General features: G+C 35.2%; 2 protein-coding genes across 2 annotated transcripts in view; one reads left to right on the top strand and one right to left on the bottom strand.

The window, feature by feature from the left end:
• Positions 1-26,465, top strand: part of LOC129445366 (basement membrane-specific heparan sulfate proteoglycan core protein) — a 193,769-nt gene extending 167,304 nt beyond the window's left edge. The window contains exons 2-10 of the mRNA XM_073866457.1: positions 17,106-17,191; positions 21,069-21,215; positions 22,403-22,531; positions 22,965-23,146; positions 23,549-23,741; positions 24,419-24,529; positions 25,199-25,267; positions 25,846-26,109; positions 26,185-26,465. Of these exons, the coding sequence (XP_073722558.1) occupies positions 17,140-17,191; positions 21,069-21,215; positions 22,403-22,531; positions 22,965-23,146; positions 23,549-23,741; positions 24,419-24,529; positions 25,199-25,267; positions 25,846-26,109; positions 26,185-26,189 (1,152 nt within the window). The 5' untranslated portion in view covers positions 17,106-17,139 and the 3' untranslated portion in view covers positions 26,190-26,465. The remainder of the gene's footprint in view (positions 1-17,105; positions 17,192-21,068; positions 21,216-22,402; positions 22,532-22,964; positions 23,147-23,548; positions 23,742-24,418; positions 24,530-25,198; positions 25,268-25,845; positions 26,110-26,184) is intronic.
• On the bottom strand, positions 1,341-10,137 carry LOC129445302 (NLR family CARD domain-containing protein 3-like). Its single transcript, XM_055206479.2, has 7 exons — positions 9,945-10,137; positions 9,112-9,303; positions 4,434-6,263; positions 4,079-4,252; positions 2,185-2,355; positions 2,000-2,046; positions 1,341-1,903 (listed from the first exon to the last, which is right to left on the bottom strand). The coding sequence occupies exons 2-7, from the start codon at positions 9,255-9,257 to the stop codon at positions 1,365-1,367; spliced, it is 2,907 nt and encodes a 968-aa protein (XP_055062454.2). The 5' UTR covers positions 9,258-9,303; positions 9,945-10,137; the 3' UTR covers positions 1,341-1,364.

Consider the following 26,465-nt stretch of genomic DNA (forward strand, 5'->3'; position numbering starts at 1 on the left):
CTCTTTAGACACGATTCAAGTTTCGTTCACCGCAGCCAACTTTCAGCTCTCTTCTCTTCTCTCCTCTCCTCCTCATCATATGCCCCGCCCCGGATACCAATATTCAGCCAATACCATGATGACTATAAACTGAATATCTTTTAAGACATTTTCTTTTACCTTTTGAACACAAAGTAAAACAATATGCACCCGAAATGTCATAAAATTAAATCATAATAATTTAAAGCCCGAGGAGGCTGCACCAGTTAATTGTTAAGCTGATAAAGTACCGAAATTCAACCAATTAGCTTTGAGCAAAGTGACAAGTGATGCATCTGATTCGGATCTGTTGCAACGATTTTACAACATCCGGTAAACAGCACACATATTTTAAAAAAAGCACCTAAGATTTTATATAAAAAAACGTTTCTGATATTTACAGAGGCGCTTTTATAATTATTCTATATACTATTTTATAATTGTTTAATTCACATACTTTTCTCTAATAGAGATTCAAACCTGTAAGTGCAGTAAAACTAATACAAAACCCAGTCTTAATGGTATTTCTGCTTGTTGCATGAGTGCCTACTACTGGTGCAACCATCAAACTGGGTTTAAATGAAATGAAACAGAAAGAGCATTTGAGTGTTGATTTTTATTGACATAATTTAGACATACCACATTTAAACAGTAAAATTAGAATAGAAAATAGAGACTTTTGGTTTAGCCATGAACTAGTGATGAGTGATAAAGAGGGGCTCCCAACCTGGAATGTTAAACTTCATCTGTTATGCACCATATAGTTTCAGTCATTGTTGTTATATTTGTTTTATGAGTAATTCTAAGCAAAAAACCTTGTCCTGCAGCTCCACCAATCACGAGAGCTACTACTGCCAGCGTCGCTGGTAAGCTGGCAGCCATGGCCGCTACTTCCAATGCTGACCTTTGAATCTGTCTCTATGGACCAATGGATTTCTGAACGATTTAAACAGTGTACTAATATCAAAGAAGATATCACCGTCTTGATTCAAGAATCTATCGGCCCACTTCAGAGCTGTGTGGCTGTGACTAAATCCCTGGCTGGCAAGAATTTTTAAAAGTTGATAGCGGCCAAAAACACTGAACACTTTGCATCACAGAACATGTCTCTCCTCGATTGCATTGAAGATTTTAAAAACTAATTGCGAAGGGTTAACTGGAAGACTGTGAATGTCACTGAAGGGTGCGAAAACGGCCATGACCCAATTACATTAGTTTGTGAGATGCTGCTAGAGATGAGGGGCATGGAGGTCTTCAATAAGCAAGTTTGGAAAATAGATTTAAGTGTTTGTAAAGAGTGTGTATAAAAAGAGACATTTAAATTTTAAATTGCTATTTGCTATTGTTTATTTATTCTGACACAGAGACACTGAGCAATCAGAATAAAAAACCCCAAATCCAGCATATAGAGGTTCAGTAAATGTTGTGTTGACTGTGTGTAAGTGTGCAAGTGTTCGAGTGTCAGAGACGCTGTAGAAGGACAGAGTGCCGGCCGACCAGTCCAGATAAACTCCTATTATTTTAGGTTGTGGTGAAGGTACAGATATGTCAATGCTGTTTTTATTACACCACACTGTGAATCGGCCATTCACACAGCTCAAGGCCCAAGACTTTTCATTGAGTCCAAAATCGCAGTCTTCAGTCTTTCCTTTCCTACCGATTCCTTTATATGCCATCGCTATATCAGACCAGCCGCTCCATTCAGCCTCCCAATAACAGCGTCCAGTCAGACCCTCGTTACACAGCACCTGTTCATAACATTCAAATCTGTCTGGATGATCAGGATACAGCTGCTCCTCTTTCAAATGTGTCACCTTTTTGTTGTCCTCAGAGAGAACAAGATGAACGTTTGCTGTGTTTGGATCCAGTGTGAGATCACAGAAATCTGAATACAAGAGAAGAGATTAAACAATGATCAATTATACTTTTATAATGTGGTTAAATGCGAGGGAGAATGTGAGTAAATAACAGAAAGACAAACATTTTCTCAGTCCTGGTGTGACCCTGAAGTGTTCTCCATGGTCCAAACTAGACAAACAAATACATTTCATTACAAACATATTTTTATCTTTTCAGAAAAAAATGAAACATGTAATCTTTATTATTTATAAAGAAGCTAGGATGTATTTTTATGTATTTTTATATTACACACACTATCACACATACTTGAGTTTTTCGAGAGCACAGTTTATAAGACTTTCTTTGAGCATCTGCCGTCCTGAGTGTTGTGGGTGATTGTAGCTCAGATCCAGCTCTCTCAGGTGTGATGATGGGTTTGAACTCAGAGCTGAAGCCAAATAACAACAACCTTCATCTGTCACCATACAACCTGATAATCTACAGACACAACCACAAAAACAGACATACAATTTAAAGTCACACACATCAGCAGACAGATGATCTACAGGCACACACAGATCAACAGACAAATAATACACACACACACACACATCAACAGACATAATCTACAGTCACACATACATCAACAGACAGATAATCTACACACACACATCAACAGACAATCTACAGACACGCATCAACAGACAGAAAATCTACAGACACCCATACATCAACAGACATAATCTACAGACACACACATCTACAGACACAATCTACAGACACACACATCAACAGACATAATCTACAGACACACACATCAACAGACAATTAATCTACATACACCCACATCAACAGACAGATAATCTACAGTCACACATACATCAACAGACAGATAATCTACAGACACACACATCAACAGACATAATCTACAGTCACACATACATCAACAGACAGATAATCTACACACACACATCAACAGCCAGATAATCTACACACACACATCAACAGACAATCTACAGACACGCATCAACAGACAGAAAATCTACAGACACCCATACATCAACAGACATAATCTACAGACACACACATCTACAGACACAATCTACAGACACACACATCAACAGACATAATCTACAGACACACACATCAACAGACAATTAATCTACATACACCCACATCAACAGACAGATAATCTACAGTCACACATACATCAACAGACAATTAATCTACACACACACATCAACAGACAGATAATCTACAGTCACACATACATCAACAGACAGATAATCTACACACACACATCAACAGACAGATAATCTACAGACACATACATCAACAGACAATCTACATACACGCATCAACAGACAGAAAATCTACACACACACACACACACACACACACATCAACAGACAGATAATCTACAGTCACACATACCATACATCAACAGACAGATAATCTACACACACACACACACACATCAACAGACATAATCTACAGACACACACATCTACAGACACACACATCAACAGACATAATCTACAGACACACACATCTACAGACACACACATCAACAGACATAATCTACAGACACACACATCAACAGACATAATCTACAGACACACACATCAACAGACAATTAATCTACAAACACCCACATCAACAGACAGATAATCTACAGACACACACATCAACAGACAGATAATCTACAGTCACACATACATCAACAGACAGATAATCTACACACACACATCAACAGACAGATCACCTACAGACACATACATCAACAGACAATCTACATACACTCATCAACAGACATAAACTAAAGACACACACAAATACAGACACAATCTACAGACACACACATCAACCGACATAATATACAGACACACACATCCACAGACAGAAACTCTACAGACACACGCATCAACCGACAGATAATCTACAGACACACACATCAACAGACAGAAAATCTACAGACACACACATCAACAGACAGATAATCTACAGACACATGCATCAACAGACAGAAAATCTACAGACACACACATCAACAGACAGACAATCTACAGAGGCACACATCAACAGACAGAAAATCTACAGACTGCTAAAAAATAAAGAAACACATCCAAAGCATAATCTGCATATAGAGGTTGTGATTATTTGTGTTAGTATGTTTGTAAAACCTTATTTCCAGAACACTCATAAAATACTTAATCCTTACTTCAGTATCTGTAGTTTACAGTCTGGACTCTTTAGAGCATCAGAGATGAGCTTTACTCCTGAATCCTGCAGGTCATTGTTACTCAGATCCAGATCTCTCACAGGTGAATTTGAGGATTGTAGAGCTGAAGCCACAATTTTACAGCATTCAACTGTGAGATCACAGTCAGCAAGTCTAAAGATAAACACACATAAATTAGTGGGACTCTTTTATGAGTATTTCAATATCAGATTTGTTTGAAAGTGTCATAAGTGTCATATATTATCCCTCTATTTCATACCATGTAAAATAATACTTCATTTATTCATTTTAAATAAAGAAATAAAAACTATACTACTGTATTGTAAAACCTAACATAGCTCTTGTGCAGTTGTTGACAGCTGGTATGAGTCTTCTTCTCCCCTCCTGTGTTGTGTTGTATTTCTTCAGATTCAGCTCATCCAGCACCTCCTCTGACATCTGAAGCATGTAGGCTATTGCTGAACAGTGAGCAGCAGAGAGTTTCTTCTCTGAGTGTTTGTCTGATCTCACAAACTCCTCAATCTCTCTGTACAGAGTCTGATCATTCACTTCAAGAAGACACAGAAACAGATTGATGGATCTGTCAGCTGAGAGATGATCAAGTTTAATTTTATCTTTAATGTACTGTGTGATTTCACTGATGGTTTCTGAGGTGTCCACCGTGTGTGTCAGTAGATCCTGTAAGAGTCTCTGATTGGGCTTCAGTGAGATGCCCAGCACAAATCGCAGGAAAAGGTCCAGATGTCCAGTTTCACTTTGAAGAGTTTTATCTATTGAACCTTTAAGCAAATTATTCAATGGATCAAAAAATTCAAGAGCTTTCATAGTAGTACATGCACAGCAGTAAAACCAGTAGAATGCAGCCAGAAACTCCTGAAAGCTGAGATGTATGAAGCAATAGATTTTCCTCTGATGTATCCCAGATTCCTCCTTAAAGATCTCAGTACAAATCCCAGAATACACTGAGGCGTCAGTGATGTCTATGCCAGACTCTCTCAGCTCCTCCTCATAAAACATCACATTACCCTTCATCAGCTGTTTGAAAGCCAGTTCAGACAGTTTGACAATCACTTCTCTGTTGGACTGCAGGAGCGTCTCTGGATCTCTCTCATCATACTTCTCATTCTTCATATTCATCTGAATCAGCAGGAAGTGGATGTACATTTCAGTCAGAGTTTTAGGGATTTCTGCTCTCTCATTGTCTTGTTTCAGGATGTTTTGAAGCACAGTGGATGAGATCCAACAGAAGACTGGTATGTGACACATGATGTGGAGACTTCTTGATCTTCTGACGTGTGAGATGATTCTGCTGGCTTGATGTTCATCACTGATTCTCTTCCTGAAATATTCCTCCTTCTGAGCGTCATTGAATCCCTGGATTTCTGTCAGACGGTTGATGTATTTAGATGGGATCTGATTGGCTGCTGCTGGTCTGGAGGTGATCCAGATAAGAGCAGAGGGAAGCAGATCTCCTTTTATAAGGTTTGATATCAACACAGGCACTGATGAAGTCTCAGTCACCTCAGAAACTTTCTCAGCATCTGAAAACATCAGTGTCATTCTGTTTTCATCCAGACCATCAAAGATGAACACAACTTTACACTCATCATAAATCTTTGAGTCCAGATCTTGAAGTTCAGGATGAAAGTCAAGCAGAAGTTTGTGAAGACTGTACTGATCATCTTGAATCAAGTTCAGCTCTCGAAACGGAAACACAAACATGAAATCTACATCCTGATTGGCTGTTCCCTCGGCCCAATCCAGAATGAACTTCTGTACAGAGACGGTTTTTCCAATTCCAGCGATGCCTTTAGTAAGAACTCTCTTAATTTTGTCTTTTCTTCTTCTTTTCTCTGTTTTATATTCTGGTTCAGGTAAGGGTTTAAAGATGTCATTGCAGTAGATTGTTGTGTCTTGTAAGTGTTGTGTTCTGGTGTTTTTCTCCATGTGTAAAACCTCATGTTCTTCATTCACTCCTTCACTCTCTCCCTCTATGATGTACAGTTGTGTGTAAATCCTCTTCAGGAGGGTTTGATTCTCTTGGTGTTTTATTCCCTCAAATAAACTCTCGTACTTGTTCTTCATGATAGTTTTGTGTTGATCTCTGACTCTCTGCAGAACATCATCTACTGGTGGATGTAAATCCTGATGATTATCTTCTCCACTGCATAAATAATTAGTAAAAATAAATTATTATTAATGTAAATTTTATTCATAGGTGCCTTTCATGGCACTCAAGGACAACTTACAAATAGTGAAAGTAGTGTCAATAGGTTAAAGATAAATAAGAAACAAAAAAGGTCCCAGGACAAAACCCTGGGGAACACCAAATACAAAATGAGTGTGAACAGTAAGATAGTAATGAAACCAGCAAAATGTATCAGTAATTTCTACAGATTTGAATCTACTTAAAAGTGTAGAGTATGAAATGGTGTCAAATGCTGCAGTAAGATCGAAAAGCATAAATATAGATAACCGACCAGAATTAGCAGCAGTGTAGTCTCAATACTAAGGAAAGAATGAAACCCTGATTGGAACTTCTCAGTATTGCATGAAAGATGACCACGAGGATGAGGAGCAACAATCCTTTCAAGAATTTTTGAAAAGAATGGCTAATTCAAAATGAGACAAAAATCATCAAAATTATTTAAGTCTTTCCCTGGTTTCTTATGGCTGTTATCACAGCAGTTTTAAATGCAATAGTGACATTACTCGAGATAAATGAAGCATGCATAATGTCAGTGATTAAAGAAGAAAGGAAAGGTAACCCAGCTTTAACCAAATGAGTGGGTAAAGAGTCAAGCTGACAAATACCAGATTAAAATGTTTGTACAACGGAACATATTTCTACTGTAAAAGTAGAAAAAGTAAATAACAGGGACAACACTGAGCCAGAATGAAATATGTTACAATCAGCTTAAGGTGGAACCAATTGCTAGAAATGTTTTTTAAAAAAGAGCATGAATGCTTTATCCAACTCTGCAAAATATAAATCAGAGTTAAAAGAATAGGTTGGTCTAAATGGTTTGCAGAACAGTCACAAGCCTTGTCAATTTAATGCAAAGGAGAAAGCATCCATTATGTGAGAAGTTTTGTGAAGTAAGAAGTTATGATAGTTTATTTTATTATAAAGATTAATTATTAGAATACGATCTTAGTAATCCACACGACAATTCACTGAAAATATTCAATACAGAATTACAGTATTGGGACTTATCTTCATGATCTTGCCTAGCACCACGAGCTGGTCCTGGTCTTGAATATTTCCTGGCTGGTTTAGGTGGTAAAATGTGAACAGCAGTGTTTGAAATAAGGAATGGGCTGAGCCATAAGCTTAAGTGTCTGGGTCATTTTCAGTGACAGTTGAATAAATTCATCCAGAACCATTAGCATCAAGACAAATTAACTTTTGCCAATGTGGCCTGTTTGAATTCACTTCGTGTTTAAAGGTAGTGGTTTTCAAACAGAATGATTCAGTTTATTTGTAGAAATATTTTTATCAACAAATAATATCATTACTGTATAATAGGAAAAAACAAATATGTATAATAACAGTCAAGATAATACTTTGTTAAATGTTATTAAATGCATAAGTGTTTGTTAACTTTGGCTACTCTGTTTTTATTTTTTACTTTGCTGATGAAAATTTTATGATTATTTCGCCTTAGTCCTGACTTTTTTTAATCATGTACTTCAAAGCCAATAATCAAGTCAAATCACACTTATTTATATAGCAGTTTATATTTATATAGACAGAAAAAACACAGAAAACAGAGAAACTATTAAATATATTGAATTATTGCAATCAATTTGATACATGACAAGCATTACATTAAACATGCCTTTCTATCTAACATAGTAAAGACCCTTACACATAGAAAAAAATACATTTTGTATTTTCAATAATACCATGAACAGTGTTACAGCATAAAGAATTATATCAGCATCATCAAGTTCCCGCCAGCACTACACACCTAAAAAACTAAAAGAGTGACATGTTTAAGAGTGTTAAAACTGTTGGTTTTGATTTTTTTGTCAGATTTAAGCGACTGAAGACTTAAACAGAGATTGTGATATGCAAATTTTTGTCGTATAAGAAAAGAGTGTATAATAATAAGTTATAACTGTTTGGATAAAAATTTACGTTTTGAGGCAAATGTCAATTGCATAAAGAATCTTTTAAACAAAGACAGTGAAAGATGCATAGCGTTACTGACTGCAGCTAAACATTTCATTGTTGTTATAAAGTATAGATATTGTTTTATCTAATGTAACTGGCCTACAAAAAGCGGAAGCAACCAAGCAGATAAGCAGCCAAATTAAGCAAATTGTGGAGAAATGAATAAAGAAGTCCATCTAACATTGCATGGGTGAGGCAGGCTGTGTATATAATGACGGGTATAATCGGGTATAATGATGGTGTTTACGTGGCACACAATTAATGTCACACATTTTCTGCTTTTTCAGATTATTCTAAACATGGGTCTAGGTAAACAAAGATGCTCATTCTCCACCTCTAGTCTCCATGCAGCGGTGCTGAAAGTGGTAGATTTTGTACTATCATCACAAGAGACTTAACCCTTGAGCATTGTTCAAATTCATTACCCTTTCGTGTTGTTTGTGGATGAAAACATCTACTAAATTAAACGGTTTTTTTTTTTGTTTTTTTTGCATAAATCTGTTAATCAACCTAAGTACTGATCGAAACTACTAAATGTTCACAAAATTCCATGATTTATAATGACATTTTTGCAAAGCCATGTCACCATATAAACATGCATTCTTGATTGTTGGTGGTTTTTCCTTTTGCAAAGAAGTAAAATATATAGTTTATATAATATAGTAGATTATTATAGAATAAAGAATTTATAGCAAACCTTCCAAAAGATGTACAGACAGCCACACAAGTCTTACATCTTCTCGTAATGTAGATCGCATAAAAATGTAATGCAGTACACAAAAAAATAAATTTTTTTAAGTTAAACCACTATCTACACAATATTTATACTTACAAAGCATCCGAGCTCACTGATTCATCACTGAAATAAGGGGGACCTTGCATTGATTTTTCACTTCTCATAGACAAACAGCTGATGTCTGGTGTTTCACTCCTGGATTGAACAGAAGACCCCACCATTGTCCTTTCACTGAGACTCATTTTTAGAAAGGAGCTGCTCCTCTTTCCCTCCAGATGGACATCAGGTCTGTAAACACACACTTTGAATGAGACACTATTTCACCGTCCATGCACACAAAAACACAACACATAGCATACAAGCCCACCAGACATAATTGCAAGAAGAACTGTCTATTAGTCGAGTTTTCTGAACTTGCTAAATATTTTTATTTTAAAATATCCACCCTGCAACGTCGTGGGAACATTATTTTATGGTTAAAAATAAAACCTACAAAGAATGTTCCCAGAACGTTATTTTTTGGTTCCAAAAGTTATTAAAAGGGAACCAAAAACGTTATAAGGAACGTTCTGTTGCTGGGTTTATCAAAAACATGAATGCGCGTAACTTACATAAAAATAGCTCTAATTGCGACTGACAGCTACTTTTCTGCGTTGATGTGAAACCCCTTCCATACATGCTCTAACAGGATCAGTACAGACACGCCTTTTTGTTTACATTTGATTACATTTCCTTTCCTGAGAACATTTCTGTAAGTTTTCCCCACCGATCATCAACGTTTTGACCGTCTATGTGTCACAATATTTGCATTTTAAAATACAGCATGTGCATTAATTCGTTACTCTGTAGTTTTACATGATGGTCTCTGTATATTGAGACTCTGTTTTTAATAAAAGAAAATGTTCGAATAAAGATTTTAACAAACTTACGAGCAGACAATTTTGTCTGGTTACTCGACGAATCTCAAAAATGTCTCGTGTAGGGAGTAGTTCTCAGTTTCAGTTTGAGAATGCACCCCGCCCACGTACATCACAGGCACTTCCCATACGACAAAAATATATTTCTCTGGTCAAATATAAATACATTTCGTAGAAAGTAAAGCTTCCTTTTTTTAATTTGAAAATATATTTAGTTTTAACCTTCATATATTAATCAAAATGTATTTCAGGGGCAAACAATACAGCAAAATAGATATTTTTTCCAGGTCAAAAATTTGTCAAGTATGAATAATAATAATAATAATATATTAAAATTTATATTTGAATATATATATTTTTTTTTCGTATGGGTTCTTGTTAAAAGTACCACAGACTTTAATACATATATTTAAATCAACATAAATTATTTAATAATAGATAAAGAACTGCTGTTCATATAAAAACCTGTTCCTTTAAGATGTTATCATATAAATATGTTAAATGTAATTCAACTTTACACATTACATGCAAGTTTTTAGTCAAAACAATAACCAGAAAATCTAGTTGAAACATGCAGGTCACACAACCTCATTTCAGCAAGTTTTTTGACCTGTATATTTTGTCCTTTTTTCAACTGTATAAATCACACTATATATATGTCAATAAAATAAAGCTTCAAATTATTAACTCTGTCGAACACATGCATTGGTAATAATGACAAAAAGAAGAACATTACAAAATCAGTCCAGTGGCTTAAATGAATCATTTTGACAAGCAGTCTATCTCAACCAAATACAGTTGTGTTCAAAAATAGCAGTGTAATAATAAAAGTGAAACAACTGCACTAATGTTAAAAATAGAAGAAGAACTTTAAGTTTAGTTAACCAACATCTGGCATCAGGCCACAAAATTTTACGCCATGCTTCTTTGGGCCAGTTGATGTGATTCTGCACGTCTTTATTTCAACAATGGTGCTTTACAGGAGCTTCTTGCAAACGGCTTAGCTTCAATCAGATGTCTTCTGACTGTCATAGTACTACTTACAGATCATTTTAGATCATCTTTGATCTTTTTTAGAGGTGAGGGAAAAAAGACTGAATCGTTGCATTCCTAACTATTCTTCAATCTGTTTTAACAGAAGTTGTTGCCATTTAAAAGCATTTGAAATCACTTTAGCTGAGCATATTAAACTTTGCTGCATTTCTCAAGTCAACTTTTTAATTAAAATGCATTGTTCCTGTAGCAATGATGGAACATCCCATTTTATTAAGAAAGTCAGCAGCAGATGTATTTTGTAATAATGGGTGAAACATTTGCTTCCCCTCTTTCTTAATAAATGACTAAAAGGAAAAAATATTTCACAGAATAAACTAATTTTCAAATTAAACTTCACACTGCTATTATTTTGATCATGCCACTTTCAATAAACTCAAAACAAGTATTGTGGATATCATTACCAATGGCTCTGTTGTTTTTCTATAACACACTGTAAAAAATAATTTGCTGCCTTAAAATTTTTTGTTGAATCAACTCGGATTTACAAGCCATTTACAAGTTAACTTACTATTATTTATCTTGACTAGAGATGAGTTGTTATAACTATAGGTGAGTTGTTATAACTTATAAAATTAAGTTGACTTTTCTCAACCATATTTTATAAGTTGTGACAACTCATCTCTGTTGGCATGACTTGTAAATCTGAGTTGATTTAACAAAAATTTTTAAGGCAACAAAGTATTTTTTACAGTGCACTACTACATCTGTAAGTAAATAATTTTCAAATCATAAATATTACTACTATGAATAACAGTTGGGTTTTTTCAGGTTACTGATGTTGCTGCTATTATTTTGAACATAACTATGTAAATAATCTGTAAATTTTATTACTGCACAAATGGCTTGAGGAGGAAACACATTTCAAGTTAACAGAATTGTCCATCTGATAACATTGTATAGCTTCATAAATATATTAAAGGAACATTATGTAGGATTGTGGCCAAAATGGGTATTGCATTCACAAAACTGGTGGCCAATACACAACATGACAACATAAACATCAGTTGAGGGCTGCAACTCCACTTTTTAAATGACAATATCCTGGCCGGACCACTGTTGTCAGTGACATAAGTATTTGAAATGAAAATTATTTCTTAATGTCTAGTGACATATCAGGGCCATTTTATGATAAATTGATATACATTTCTTACATACTGTTCCTTTAAGCATAAAAATACTAACCTGCTGGTGCTTGTCGGTTTTTCATTGTCTCATCATCAATGAGAACCTGTCATACTGTACCTGTTCCACCTTTGTTACAAAGCCAGGAGGGATTACATAACGGTAGAAACAAAACAATGTGCAGCCATATAATTAGTCCTAATGGGACTGATGCATACAAGTCATCTTAAAGAGATAGTTCACCAAAAATGTATATCCTGTGTTCAGTTACTCACCCTGATATTAAAGGTCCCGTTCTTCCGGTGTTTTTGAATCTTTGATTGTGTTTACAGTAGACAATAAAACATCTGTTCATGTTTCACGTGTAAAAAAGCAGTATTTTTCACACAATTGACTTATCTGTATAGCGCTGTTTTCACTGTCCTAAAAAACGGGCTGATGTCTTCCTTGTTTTATAAAGTCCCTCCTTTAGAAATAGAGTTCTGGTTGTGTAGTTTGTTTAGTGTGTTGTGATTCGATAGCAGCTTAGCTTAACAGAGCCGTTTGAGCTTAGCTGGCGACTCTTGACCTCATTAAAGCGGGAAGTAGAGGGCTGTAGTCCAAACCGGCCGTTCGCTGTATGCTTTGAAAGGGGACTTCTGTTTAGAAAATATATCGCCTGGCAGTGAACTTTGAGCTTTATCATTTTACAGGTATTATTTATGCTATTACACTAACTAAAGGTTGAAAAATGGGATCAGGAAGAATGTGACCTTTAAACCGGTTTTTATTTTCTTTAACATCACGGTAAGCATTCAGTTGTTGGTTTCCTTTGATTTCCATAACAAATACTATGGAGGTCAATGGGTACCATGAACTGTATGCTTATCATTATTTATCAAAACATCTTTTTTATCATGAACTATCCCAATTCTCTTCATTACAGCTGCTACTGCTGCATGTTAGTTGTATTAGTAGGCTACCAAAATTTCTCCAACAGCTTATTTACATCTGAAATGAGTTAATTACGCTATTCTTTCATGTAAAATAAGCACACACATTTTCAATTTGAGTATAAATCTCTTCCGTAAACTGAAGCGCTGCCAAATTATCCAAATGTTGTGCTTTGGTGACATCTGCTGGAAAAATCAAGCAGTTACCTAAAATAATTATGATTACCAGTTAGGTTCAGTACTCACTCACTAATGTTGTAACAAACTTAATTTCAATCAAATCTAAAATACAAGCAGAAATCTCTCACATGAGCTTGCTGCTTTATCACTGAAGACTACCCTGCTGAAAAAAACAATAAAACCATTACAGAAAATTCTAATGGTTTCCATTAAAATACCAATAGCAACCATTAGCTTTTACCATTAAAACCACTACACTGTAGTGTGTTTTGGGCCATATTCCATTATAACCAATAAAATTCCCAATAAAACCAATAAAACCAATAGAATTTCTGTAATGGTTTTATTGGTTTTTTTTAGCAGGGTAGATTTATTACTGTTAAATCAGGTCTCCACACCAAACAAAATAAAAACATTCTGCATGTCAGGATCGTATCCTTCATTACTCTCCATACATAAAGGGGCAGTTTCCCAGACAGGGATTAGTCCTAGATTAAAATAAATGTAAACTTGCAACTTGCACTGACATATCTACAAATACACCATTACCCTTTGTTTGCCTCAAAATGCACACAAGTAATGTTTTAAGTAAGGCATGTTTGTTAAAACTAGTTATATTTCCTAATTAAACTAATGTAGACCTGGCTAGTCCACCCCTTAGTATAGTGCTTTGAACCTTTTGGGGTGGTTTCTCAAACAAAGATTATCTTAAAGCAGGACTAGGCCTTGGATTAAACAGATCTTATGTTTGAGTCTGTATCAGATGAAGATACAGATTTTGAGGAATAATCAATTGTTTGGAGATTGTTAATGGACTTTCTGAGTAGTAAGTTTGTGTTTTTTTTTCAGCACGAATCCGCAAAACGTAACTGTAGCGTCAATAGTAGAATTTAGACTAAAAGTTAGCAAATATCATTAACTAGCATATAGCATTAACTAGCATATATTGCTTACTCGGCAGTCTTTGTTTTTAGCATTGTAACAACACTGTAATTAATTTTATGTTGGACTGTAACGTCACAGTTGGTGTTATGTTGAGATTGGCCTGAGATACTTAAATACAGTTTTACATTCTACGGCACCTTTAAATAAGCTTTCTCTCTCTATCTGTGAAGAATTGTGTTTATGTGGAGGCACAGTATTTGATACAAAACACTCTGATTTATATAATAAAAACAGACAGAAATATAATTTAGTAGTTTTAATCAGCAACAGTTGTGACCACATAGTTTGTTTGATTCAAACCTGCTGACATCTGTGAAACTTTTGTGTTAATTCATGCACCATCTGAGTGTTTTGACACGGATAATTGTTAAGAAGCAAAAATAATTGTAAGAAATTCACTCTTTTTACACATGATCAGACAATAAAAGACAACATAGTAATTCAGTCACCTTTAACTTAAAGGAGTCATATGACCCGATGTCAAGAGTGTTAAAAGATGTTTGTGCACATAAAAGATCTGTAAAGTTACAAAAAAAAATGATTCAAATCCAAAGAGATCTTTTTAAAAGTGATGGCTCATCCACACCTACCTAAAACGCCCCGTTCAACCCGCTCATGCAGTTAGACGTCATACTGGTTTGAACATTCGCATAACACCGCTCTAATGTACACGCAAAGATAGAGAGTCTAACTTTCAATCACGCTGTAGTATTGTTGCTGCCGCCATGTCGAGCAGACGCTGTGTTTCGTTGCAAAACTACTTTGTTTGGCCTTTCAGTATGGTTAGGTTTTATTTACAACACGGTCTCAGAACAGTAAAGCTCAAATGTTCGACTGTGTGCTGCACATTTGAGGCTTAATCTAAAAAAATTGGAGCAAATTCCAAATTTGACATCTTGTAAGTAGCTGATGTTTTCGTATTTAAAGAATTTCCTACTAACGATTCAAATGTGAGTTTTGAGCAGATTTGTGCTTCTTTGTTGTTTCTATGATCACAAATGCAAACATGGTTTTATGTTTTAGTTCTGCTCACATCGTGCTGGTAAAGTTGATCGATCAGCTTAGCCATCTGTGTTTTCTGGATCTGTTTCAGGCTTGTAAAGGTAGTAAAGACAATATAGTATCTCCTAGCTTTCACTATTGCTTTGGGAGCTCATCTTTTAAAACATGGTAAGGAGCGTCACATTACCATTTACATAAATGAGGTATTCGGCCAATCACAACAGCATTGGATAGCTGACCAATCGGTTCACACAGCGCTTTCTCAGAACAATGAGCTTTGTACAAAATGATCTGTTACAAATGTATGGGACATAGAGGTGTTAAAAAATGTATGGTATTTGGAAAATAATGCTTTTTAACCATAAACCACGCAAACACTTTCTATTACACCAAATATACAAAGTAACGTGCTTTGTAGCCACGAAATAAGGGCCATTCAACACAACTGTGTATCTGCAAGTTTTTAGTAATTAAAGTATCAATATCAATCATTCAACTTGAAAGTTAGCATTGTTTTCTTATAAACATTATATAAAAAGCTTTATGGTTTAAACTAGGGATGCACCGATAGGATTTGTTTGGGCCGATACCGATGCCGATTTAAACAGACAACTTCTGGCCGATACCGATACCGATATTAAACACTTGTATACAATACTATACAGTTGGTCTATTAGCTAGTTTATTTCTGCATCAAATTATTTTTACTGAACATGGATTGGATCTAATAAACATTCAACTGACCAACATAATAAGAGAGGCACAAATTAAGCTAAAACAAATATAATAAGACAGCATGACAACCTTCAAAGGTGGTTTTTGCTATTCAGCATTTATTTGATAAACAACATTAACTAATTTTTTACATATAATGGATTTCTTTATGCAGTTAATTAATAAACAATCGGTATCGGCCTTTCTCGTGCTATTGCCGATATGCTGATGGTTTCAAATTTATCAAAAATCGGCCGATAAATATCGGCGGCCAATACATCGGTGCATCACTAAATGAATAAGTGTTTTTTTAACTTCCTAGCAACTATTGTTCAGGTTAAATACTGTGTGACATCATTAAAGGTCTCCTCTGAATCTAATTGTTTTTTATCTAAGGAATGTTTAGGACATAATGCGTACAGGCTTGGAGAACATCGCCCTTCTTTTGATGTGTAAGGGGAGGTTTTAAAAGATCTGCCCCCTCAGAGCCTATCTACATTGTGTTTTTTGAGAAGGTAAATGACCAAGAGCTTTTTGGCTGAACTGTGTCATACTGTAAACGCTCTGTGTGTGTGTGTGTGTGTGTGTGTGTGTGTGTGTGTGTGTGTGTGTGTGTGTGTGTGTGTGTGTGTGTGTGTGTGTGTGTGTGTGTGTGTGTGTGTGTGTGTAGATGTACGTGCGTTCGCTCTTGATTTAAATGTGCTATCCTTTGATCAACTCATGCTACCCTCTCATCACAGTCAGACTCTGAACTCCTGTTTGCAGATGACGAAACTCTTGTCAAACAGAAGATCAGACACACAGTTCAAAGGAAACTCACATGAACCTGTATTTATGAAATGTGAATTAAGTGCTGTGATAAACAAAAGATGCAATTTCCATCAATAAATGTTTTGTCCTCTATAGATGTGGAATAAGGCGTTACTGAGTCTCTTTCTGAAACTGTTTTCCCAAGTGAACATCATATATATGAATAGATTTTAGGGTTGTACTGTACTACAATCAGTTTCCTTAAAATCAGTGAAATTCACTATGAGTTCAATAAAAGCAGATAAGCTCTCTGTAGTAATGTGTGTGTATGTGCGTGCTTGTGTGCGTGAAAGATCCCCTCTATGCAAATTACATTGTGTGTGTAAGTGTGTTTGTGTGAAAGAGAGAGAGAGAGAGAGAGAGAGAGACATAGAGAAACACAGAGAGGTAGACAGAAAGAGGTAAAACAGTTTTCAGAGAAAGAAAGAAGGATTTCCAGTCAGTCCATGATGAAGCTCCACACGGCAGCTTTGGTCCTTTCTGTTCTTTTGCACACAGGTAAATTTATCTTACGCTCATTACAGTATTAAAAAATTTACTCAAATTTGTATTTTTTTACTTGATTCATTTAGTTCATATACTTTGTTTCATTTTCATATCTTTGTATAAATTAGCTGTCAGTATAGCACATCATTGACTATATTTTCATGCACACTTATAATGTGATTATATAAGATTTTATTGCGATACATGCTTCATCTTATGCAAACTAAATACTTCAATCAAAATAATGCTATTAAGCTTATAATCGTAGCAAGTGTAACCGTATTAAAACGTGGCATATGACAATTTTAATAGTACACTGTAAACACGGACAAGTTAAATGTACTTAAAAAAAATTTTAGGAAAGTTGTTGGCCTAAAAAAAATAAGTCATAAGTAAAAGAAGAGTACCATTAATTTTAAATTTCTTGTAATTGCAATAAAATTCAGCAAGTTCATTCAACTTAATTTTAAGTTGATTTAACTCGAAATTAATTTTAATATCAATTGGTCTGTCCATCATCTCCTCTCACTTGTTTTCTATGTTTTATCATTTTTATTACTTTAAGTGTTATAAATAGTATTTTGTAATACAAAGTCAGTCTCAGAATGTTTGACATGAATTGTCAGTACTGTGGAAAACTACAGTATAATAAAATGTACTGAACAGGGTTCATGTAAGTAAACATAAAATTACAACAAAACAATAAATATAAGAGCTTAAACCTCTATGAACTTTATTAACAATTCTTTACACTTTTATTAGTTCTTATTATGTTAAAAAGCATAAATAATCAAAATATTCAGGCACAAAGGGATTATCCTACAACATGTACACTGTAAAAAATAAATTGTTGGCTCAATGAATTATTTTTTAGTAACTAGTTCCACAGAAATTTTACGTTCACTCAATTTCTGTCTCCAAAGTGTTACCTGGATTGATGTTTTTTAGTTGGCCCAAATTTGACTCAAATATAAAAATGTATGTTGGCTCAATTAGCTTTATAGTTCATTCAACTAAAATGTTTTAATCAGTTGAATCTTTAAAAACTTACAGCAAAGACTCTGTCAATTAAAATTTAAGTATTCACTCAATGTTTTATGTGTTACTTCAATTAATATTTATTATTTGGGATTTTTTTAATAACATTTTTAAATTATTTATCAAATAATTTATGCTGGTGTTGTAAACAAAATAATTAACTTCAGTCACATAAAAACAAAAGCTTTTTATTCACTTATTCACTTATCATACAGACTGAACATACAGAATTAAGTCTTCTTTAAATAGAGGGTATAAAACAGTCCAAAAAGCCTCCAAAGTCAGTCAGAACATCTCCAGGGCCATTTAGGAGACTTTCCTCAGTCAGTCCAAGCGGAGACTGTCTCGCTATGTATCCCTCTGCGGAATATAAACACACAAACATAAATACATGTTTAATATAATAAAGCTCGACGGTGAAAGACTTTATTCCCTAAATAACGTTAATGTTAGGCCAAATTTCCCTCAGACATCACACATAATTAAACACTATTGGGTGGTTTTCTCGGACAGGGCTTTTCACTGACTAAAATAACTTACTGACATCTCTTAACATATGAGTGCTATTGTTTTGTCTCAAAATGCACGCCAGTATTGTATTATATAAGGTTTGTTTGTAAAAATGTCCCAATTATAATAAAGACCGAGTTCTAAACTCTGTCCGGTAAACCAACCCTATATTCAGGCTTTTTATCTTAACTAAAATAGCTCCACTTTACTTCGGTCACATAACATAACACACTTCTAATATATCTTTACAAAAATATAATTACAAAAACGTCGAGTATTTGCGTCTTTGCCAATTAATATATTCTAAAATTAACATTTAATTACAAACACTTACCTGATGTGAACTTGAGGAAACGGGTGACTTGTGTCCTTCCTTGTGTGAAACAGTAAGTGATTCCAGCTGTTGCGTGCGGATTGATCTCAGATGAAATGACCTGTGATCCAGATCCTTCCGAGTTAAAACATTTTAAATTCAAAATACACAGACGCACGCCCATACATACATACATACATACATGCACACGCGCGAGGACGCGCGCGCGCACACACGCACGCACACGTGTACACACACGGGTATATTTAGAAGTTTTAAGATTGTTATGATATTGGGACTATTTCTCCACTCGCACCTTCAGCTCTGAAGTTCAAATTCGCAGGCAGTACGCAGCCCAGTTATAACAAATGTGAAAGATATGAAATATCATTCAACAGCGATATCATTTAAGTGCAATCCTAAAATATGATTTAAAACATACCGGTAAACCTTTTATTATTAAGTATAAGAAATTAAAATGAATTAAATCGCATGTTTAAACCCCACAGAGATATCAGAGCCAGCAGTCGATTTCTGATGGGCTTGCCGAGGCGAGGCTGCGCTGGGCGGGGTGTGAGCGCTTAAGTGTCTGTGATTTTCTGGAGCTCTTCTGGAGCTCATCTCCGTCCGAAAGTGGCCGAGCACATTTTTAAATAGACGCTATCTATATTAACCGACCGCATATTTAAACTTAAAGCACATACATTCACGCCTGAACAACTCTTAAAATTACATTTTGTTACCAAATAACAGTAATATTATGAGCATTTTGTTGTCAGGAAACATAGCTGTCATAAGTCCACATATTGACCAGATTTGTCTTAATTAGTTCAGTCAACACTAGCCATTCTGAATGTTGACTGAATTTGAAAATAACCATTCACTTAATGTTTTAAACACAGATTTATCTAGACTTAAAATAATATGTCTACTCAACTAAGCTCAAACAAGAAAATTGGTTTAACTTATATATTTTTGCCCTTCCAACATTTCATTAATTGGATTTTTTACAGTGTAGGCTACTGATCATTTTAAGTTCATTTCACTTGAATGTTTAGTTTAATAAATTTTATATGCTTAACAGTTAAATGTACTAAGATTCTTTAAAAGTATGTGTGCAAAACACATGTTTTGTTTAAGTTTGCAATTACAAATCGTGATTCAACAAAAACTTTCGCATCAAACTTTCTTCTAAATGTACGCAAAAAATCAAAAAAAAAACCTAAACCCACTTGTACGCAATGATCACGTACGCTATAATCAAATACAAGGTTATTATTATAATGTTTATAATAATGTTGATACATAAAATTTTATATTATAATATTTTCTGTATTATATATTATTATATACATGATCTATATTATTATTATATACATTATATTATACATTATTATAGCCTACTTTTTTCTACATGGCCATATAAACACTTTAATCGCATCTATACCGCACTTTTTGCAAGTGCACGTGTGTTTTTGTCTTGCACTTTGAGTACGAATTCGTAGTAAACTTGACATTAGGAAGTTTTGCCTGACCTCATTTGTCAGCAGTCTTGCCTTCAACCAGAAACAGCGTAAAGAACACGACAGCGTTTAAAAAGTATTGTCATAATATTTCTGTCTTCATCACAGCACTGAATAATTAAATACGTCCATAAGAACGTGTTTGTCATTTAACGTAAATAAAATAAAACAGTGACCAGTAACACAACTATATATGAGTTCATTATTTGTGCTGTGCATTGGGCTATGTAAAAATTAACCACAACTATTAGCGAGTAAATAAAAAAAGTGAAGAGGTTTGCTGAAGTCATGTAAACATCTTACTGCAATTAAGTCCTTACCCTGACTAAATAATCACATTACTGGTGTACATGTAAACATAGTCAATGAAACGGTTTCATCTGCCTATGACGATTAATAAAAGCTTGGGAAATTATCATTTAAAATAGGGAGAAATGTTGAGTCTGTTGGCTCAGGTGTCTAAAATTGAGCAAAACTACAGCAAATCTCATGTGAACTTTAACAGTATGGGCTCAGAACCCAGCTGTGTCCGTACGACCTCGTACGGCTGCCGTTAAACCGGGCGAGACGGTGACCTTCCAGTGCAGGGTGACGAGCGGCTCACAGCCCGTCCAGTTCGAGTGGAAGAGGACCAACAACCAACCGCTTGGAGGTGAGTTTACATCAAATCACCAGCTGTCTAATAAAAATAATCTCTTTGGGGTGGTTTCCCCGTACAAGGATTAGCTTAAACCAGGACTAGGCCTAAGTTTAATTAGAAAATATAACTCAATTTTACAAACATGCCTTACTAAAAACAATACTTGTGTGCATTTTGAGCCAAAACAAAGGGCACTGATGTATTTTAAGATATGTCAGTGCAAGTTGTTTTCAGTTTGGACAGCTCTTACATTTACTGTAAAAAATTAGCTGTAATTTTGCAGCTGGTTGCCAGTAACTTACTGTAGAAGACAAAGTCTGAAAATGTTTCCTGTTCATTTAACTTTGAACAAAATGTTGCCAGTAAATAACATAAATGTAAAATCTACAGTAAGTTACTGGCAGCTAGTTGCCAGTAATACCAATTAATACTGTAATTTCTACAGACATTTTTACAGTGTTTATTTTAGTCTAGGACTAGTCTAATCCCTGTCTGGGAAACCCCCTTAATGTCATGGGAACATATCTTTGTTTTTTGGCCTCTTAAAAATAAAGGTTGTATAAAGGGTTATTTTGCAAAAGAGCTTTTCTGATTCCCCAAAGAAACGTTCAGTCAAAAATCACTATTTCTTTCCTTGCACCACAAAAGGAAAAACCTTTTGTGAAAGTGACTTATTTTAAAGAGTGCATACATGATACAAAGTTAATACCCAGTAAGCAATAGCCAATTTACTGTCTAGGTTAACTATAGACCCCATATAGGCCGACTATGAGTCACTCGCTTCTAGACAAAATCAACTTGAATTTGATTAAATGTCGTTTTTGCCAAAATGTGTGAGATTAGCATTATAAAAGCAAAGTCAACAGATACTACAAGGTGTTTGCTCTCATTTTTTTATATTATTTAATTAATTTTTCACAGACAGCCCAAATTTTGCCTCGTTTTAGGCTAGATGTCTGGGCTGTGGTTGGACGCCTATTAGACGTCTTTTATACGGAAAATCACTTGCTGGGTATTTTAATCTTGTGAGATTTACAATGTCATCTAACCTTACAATTATGAATTTAAAAGCTTTTGTGGTTTACATGGTAAATGTGTTTTATATAAAAACAATGTACCATTTTAAAATACGTGCTACATAAATAATAAGTTACAATAAGTGCTACATCAATAAATTTGATTTGTTTGTTCTGTTTCAGATAATGTTCAAATTGACGGTGCTGTGCTGACTATTACTAACGTCCGACCCAATAACCAGGGGAACTATCGCTGCATCGCAACCAATGCACAAGGAAAAGCCGCCTTTAGCGCCTCGCTGACCATCAAGCGTGAGTTTAATGTGCGCTGATTTTGCGCCACCAGCGCTTGTGAAGTTCATTAATATTAAGTGAAAAAATATTGTAATCAACAAAAAATAAAAATTTACAAAAGCAAACAATTCAAACTAATAATGTTGGCTAAAATATGAAGGAAAATGCAACACAAGTCCAAATTCGTATTTTTTCGTTTAGTGAAATCCAGACTTTAATTCTGGCAAAAATTAACTACTGATTTTAAAATGTTGCATGTTATATCACAGGCAGATGGAACAAGGTACTAAAGCTGAAATGAAATAAACTCAAAAATGACTTGAATAATAAATATATAGATACAGAACAGAATTAAAATGACACTGGTATGATTTGACAGTAATTCTGATACCAGTCACCTGTATCATACTGTACTGTAAGTGTTCACGCGTGGACGTATGATATCATTTAGAGCCTCCGAAGGTTCGAATCACACCATCAGGGCCAGTGATCCTCATGGCGGGTGAGAGTGCATCTCTAGAATGCATCGGTTCAGGGAAGCCGCGACCCTCCATCAGCTGGTTCAAACAGGAAGGAGGAAGTGAGATTGTTGTCATGTCCACAACAACAGAAACCAAAGCTGTTCTACAGGTGTGTGCATGTGTGTGTGTATGAAGGTAATAAACAATCCACACTGGTACAAAACCTTAAAGAAATCTTTCATGTCATTTAAAATTAAAGTTAAAATGAAATAGATTAAAGTTTCATTACTTTTTAAAACAAATAAACGTTACTTCAATTCTGAGAAACATTTAAATGCCAGCACTGCATGGCATGGAGCATTTTAATTGTTTTGGAAGCAAAACAATCTGACCTTTTGTGCATTGAAGCACATGAGATGTTCCTCAGTACATCCTCAGATCCTGCTGGAGAACACGGACCACCAGGTTTGTTTCATGCGGTGAACAGTGCGGCTGTCAGTGAAGAAAGAGGAGGAATCCCCCATTAAAGACAGTTTTCAACCTAACCTCACATTCATTTCTTTATGTAACTGTAACAGTGATGACAGCAGAGGATGCTGGAATATTTGTGTGTCGTGCTCAGAACAAGGAAGGGACTGCTGAGGAGAGGGTGGAGCTTAAGATACAGGGCGGAGTCTCTACTGGCACCATGCCAGAGGCTTCAGTAACCGACACTGACCTCACAGCTGTGGAGGGCCAAACGGTGACTATGCACTGCCAATCTAGCGGTATATTGCTTTAAGAAATCACAATGAAAGTTAAAGGTGCTGTAAGTGCTGTAATTGGGGATTAGCATAGTTAAGATGGTGCTATTACCAAACAGACATCAGTTATGGCGAAAATACCAGTAAATTTACAAGGGCAGATGTTAGTAAATCACATGCGTGATTACTTTAAATACACTGCTTTCATAAATTTTGCATCTGAAGGGGAAATTCCTACAAATGCATTTGCAATAAGTCGCAAAAAAAACATCCATGCCTAAATTTGTTTGTGCTTGCATAAGCAGTTAGTAATTCTTGCACAAAATGGTTGTAGCTCAGTTGTTAAAGCACTAACATTTTAAACAACTTTAATCAACAAGTCACTTCAACTTTTTTGACTAGTGAGGAGTTTTTACAACTTTATTTGTATAATTTAAAGACACTTTTAACTTCTACATTTGAAATGACTTATTTTAAGTAGTTTAACTTAGACATTTAAGTGCAGCAAGGAATTTTCACTGTGCATACAGTAATTTAAATGTGTGTTGACTACTCCAAGTCGTTTTGGAAAATCATCTGCTACAGTACATGCATACATCAAATCACTTACAGCTACCTTATTACTTTTTAATTGTTTAGTTTTATTTAGTTTAGATTGTAATCATTAAAATATTAATTAAATTTTATTTTTTTATTCTCAGGCTCGCCCACTCCAGTAATTTCCTGGTCTAAATTGCGGGCGCCATTGCCATGGCAACACAAGGTGACCGGAGGAAGTCTTACTCTCAATAATGTGGGACGGCAGGACTCTGGTACGATCATTATGTGCATGAAAGATATTAGATTTTGTGCTTACAGGAGTCACACTATAAAAAAATCCAGCATTTTTGTCAAATAAACATATTTTAATGCTACTTTAACTAGTTGAAGTTGTTTAACTTAAATTGCTCAACTATTTACTAATCAAAACCTAAAATAGTATGTTTTGCAAAACCAAGTTGTTTTAACTTAATGCTGCATTTAAACATACTGTAACTATTATAACTCAAAACTTCAAAAACAGACCAAAAACAGAAATTACTGAAATTCCAAATCCTTTTGAAAAATAGCAACATTACATAATTTCAGTGTAATCTCAGCAGTTTAAGATCTGAATCTCTCGCTATGTAACAAAGCTTTATACAAAAAAGTGTTACAGAAGAATGAGGCAGTATAACAGCAAAACCATTGAAACCATTACACAGTTCCCTCATATAGTGTGTTGTACTGGTTCCCATCCACCAGACAACATCCCACTAATAGAACCCAATATATACCAGTAGAGGGACCTACAGATAATTATAGTTTTAATTAAAAGCTATACAATTTCCATTAAAACCATTAGATTTTCTGTGATGGTTTCTATAGGGGTTTTCAGCAGTGTTTTCTCTCTCTCTCTCTCTCTCTCTCTCTCTCTCTCTCTCTCTCTCTCTCTCTCTCAGGTCAGTACATCTGTAACGCTACAAACTCAATGGGTTACAGCGAAGCGTACGTGCAGCTGGAGGTGGACTGTGAGTAACAGAAACATGCTGTTATCTTTGTTGACTTTGTTGTGGGAGGTAGACACCTACATTTAAGACTTCATGCATGTTGCTTATCAGTCAGTGAGGACAGCTAGCTGTAAACGACAGCTTCAATAGTATGAGGAATCTTAGCTTAACCCAGATTTCAGTCTCTGAACTCATCAGGGTCTGGAGTTGCCACTTAAATGGAATGTAAATACAAGAGAATTATATATACAACAAAAGAGTGTGTTTGACATGAGCACTAAACACTGACCATGTAAACTTTGGACTGAGTCACAGTTAGGGAGTGTAGTAAAAGAGCTGTGTTTGAATAATGAGGGACTGCAGCGAAATAATCAATAATTGTGAATCTCACAAAACACATCTAGGACACATTTCAACCCAAAAATTATATTTTATATAATTTACTATTAGACATAAAACAACAAGAAATGTTGTAATAGTCCTACAAATTTTCTAAAAGAGAATTACTCTCTCATTTTTCATGTTCATTTTGTGGGGAAAATAACTTTGATGTTTAAATAACTGAAACCTCAGGTGTACTGACATGCCTCTTTCCTCAGCACCTCCCTACGCCACCACTCTGCACGATGAAATCGTTGCCCGTCGGGGTGAAGCCTTGCGCCTGCAGTGTCTCGCCCATGGCACTCATCCAATCCGCTTCCGCTGGACACGTGTCTCTGGTCATATGTCTCCGGGGGCGGAGACCACCAAAGATGGCATTTTGAAGATTAGTCAGCTGAAAGTGACAGACAGCGGAACGTATAAATGCATTGCAACCAATCACGTAGGATCCAGCGAAGTCCTAACAAAAGTCACTGTTAAAGGTGGGCAGAGTAATATATTATATTATAAGTAAAAAATGAGCTTCTGATTAATATTTCTCCTTTACCTCCTAACAGCTTAATTTCAGAGACGCTCAACAATTTCATGCAAATTCTGAAAAATCTAAATTAATTATGAGGTCACCATAACCTCTTACCAGACATTACTGACTTCTGATCTGCCAAGAAGAGACTAAATAAACTGATGATGTTCTGCTCAGGTGATCAAAGCATCAAAACAGGAAGAGATTCTGTTTATATAATGTTACTTGAAATATTTCTCAAATTGTTTGCGGGATCATATGCTTTAAATCTGCCTTTCTATCAAACAAACACATAATAAAGGTCTCCGAACTGTG

Source organism: Misgurnus anguillicaudatus, chromosome 3 (assembly GCF_027580225.2).
Source record: "Misgurnus anguillicaudatus chromosome 3, ASM2758022v2, whole genome shotgun sequence".
NCBI lineage: Eukaryota > Metazoa > Chordata > Actinopteri > Cypriniformes > Cobitidae > Misgurnus > Misgurnus anguillicaudatus.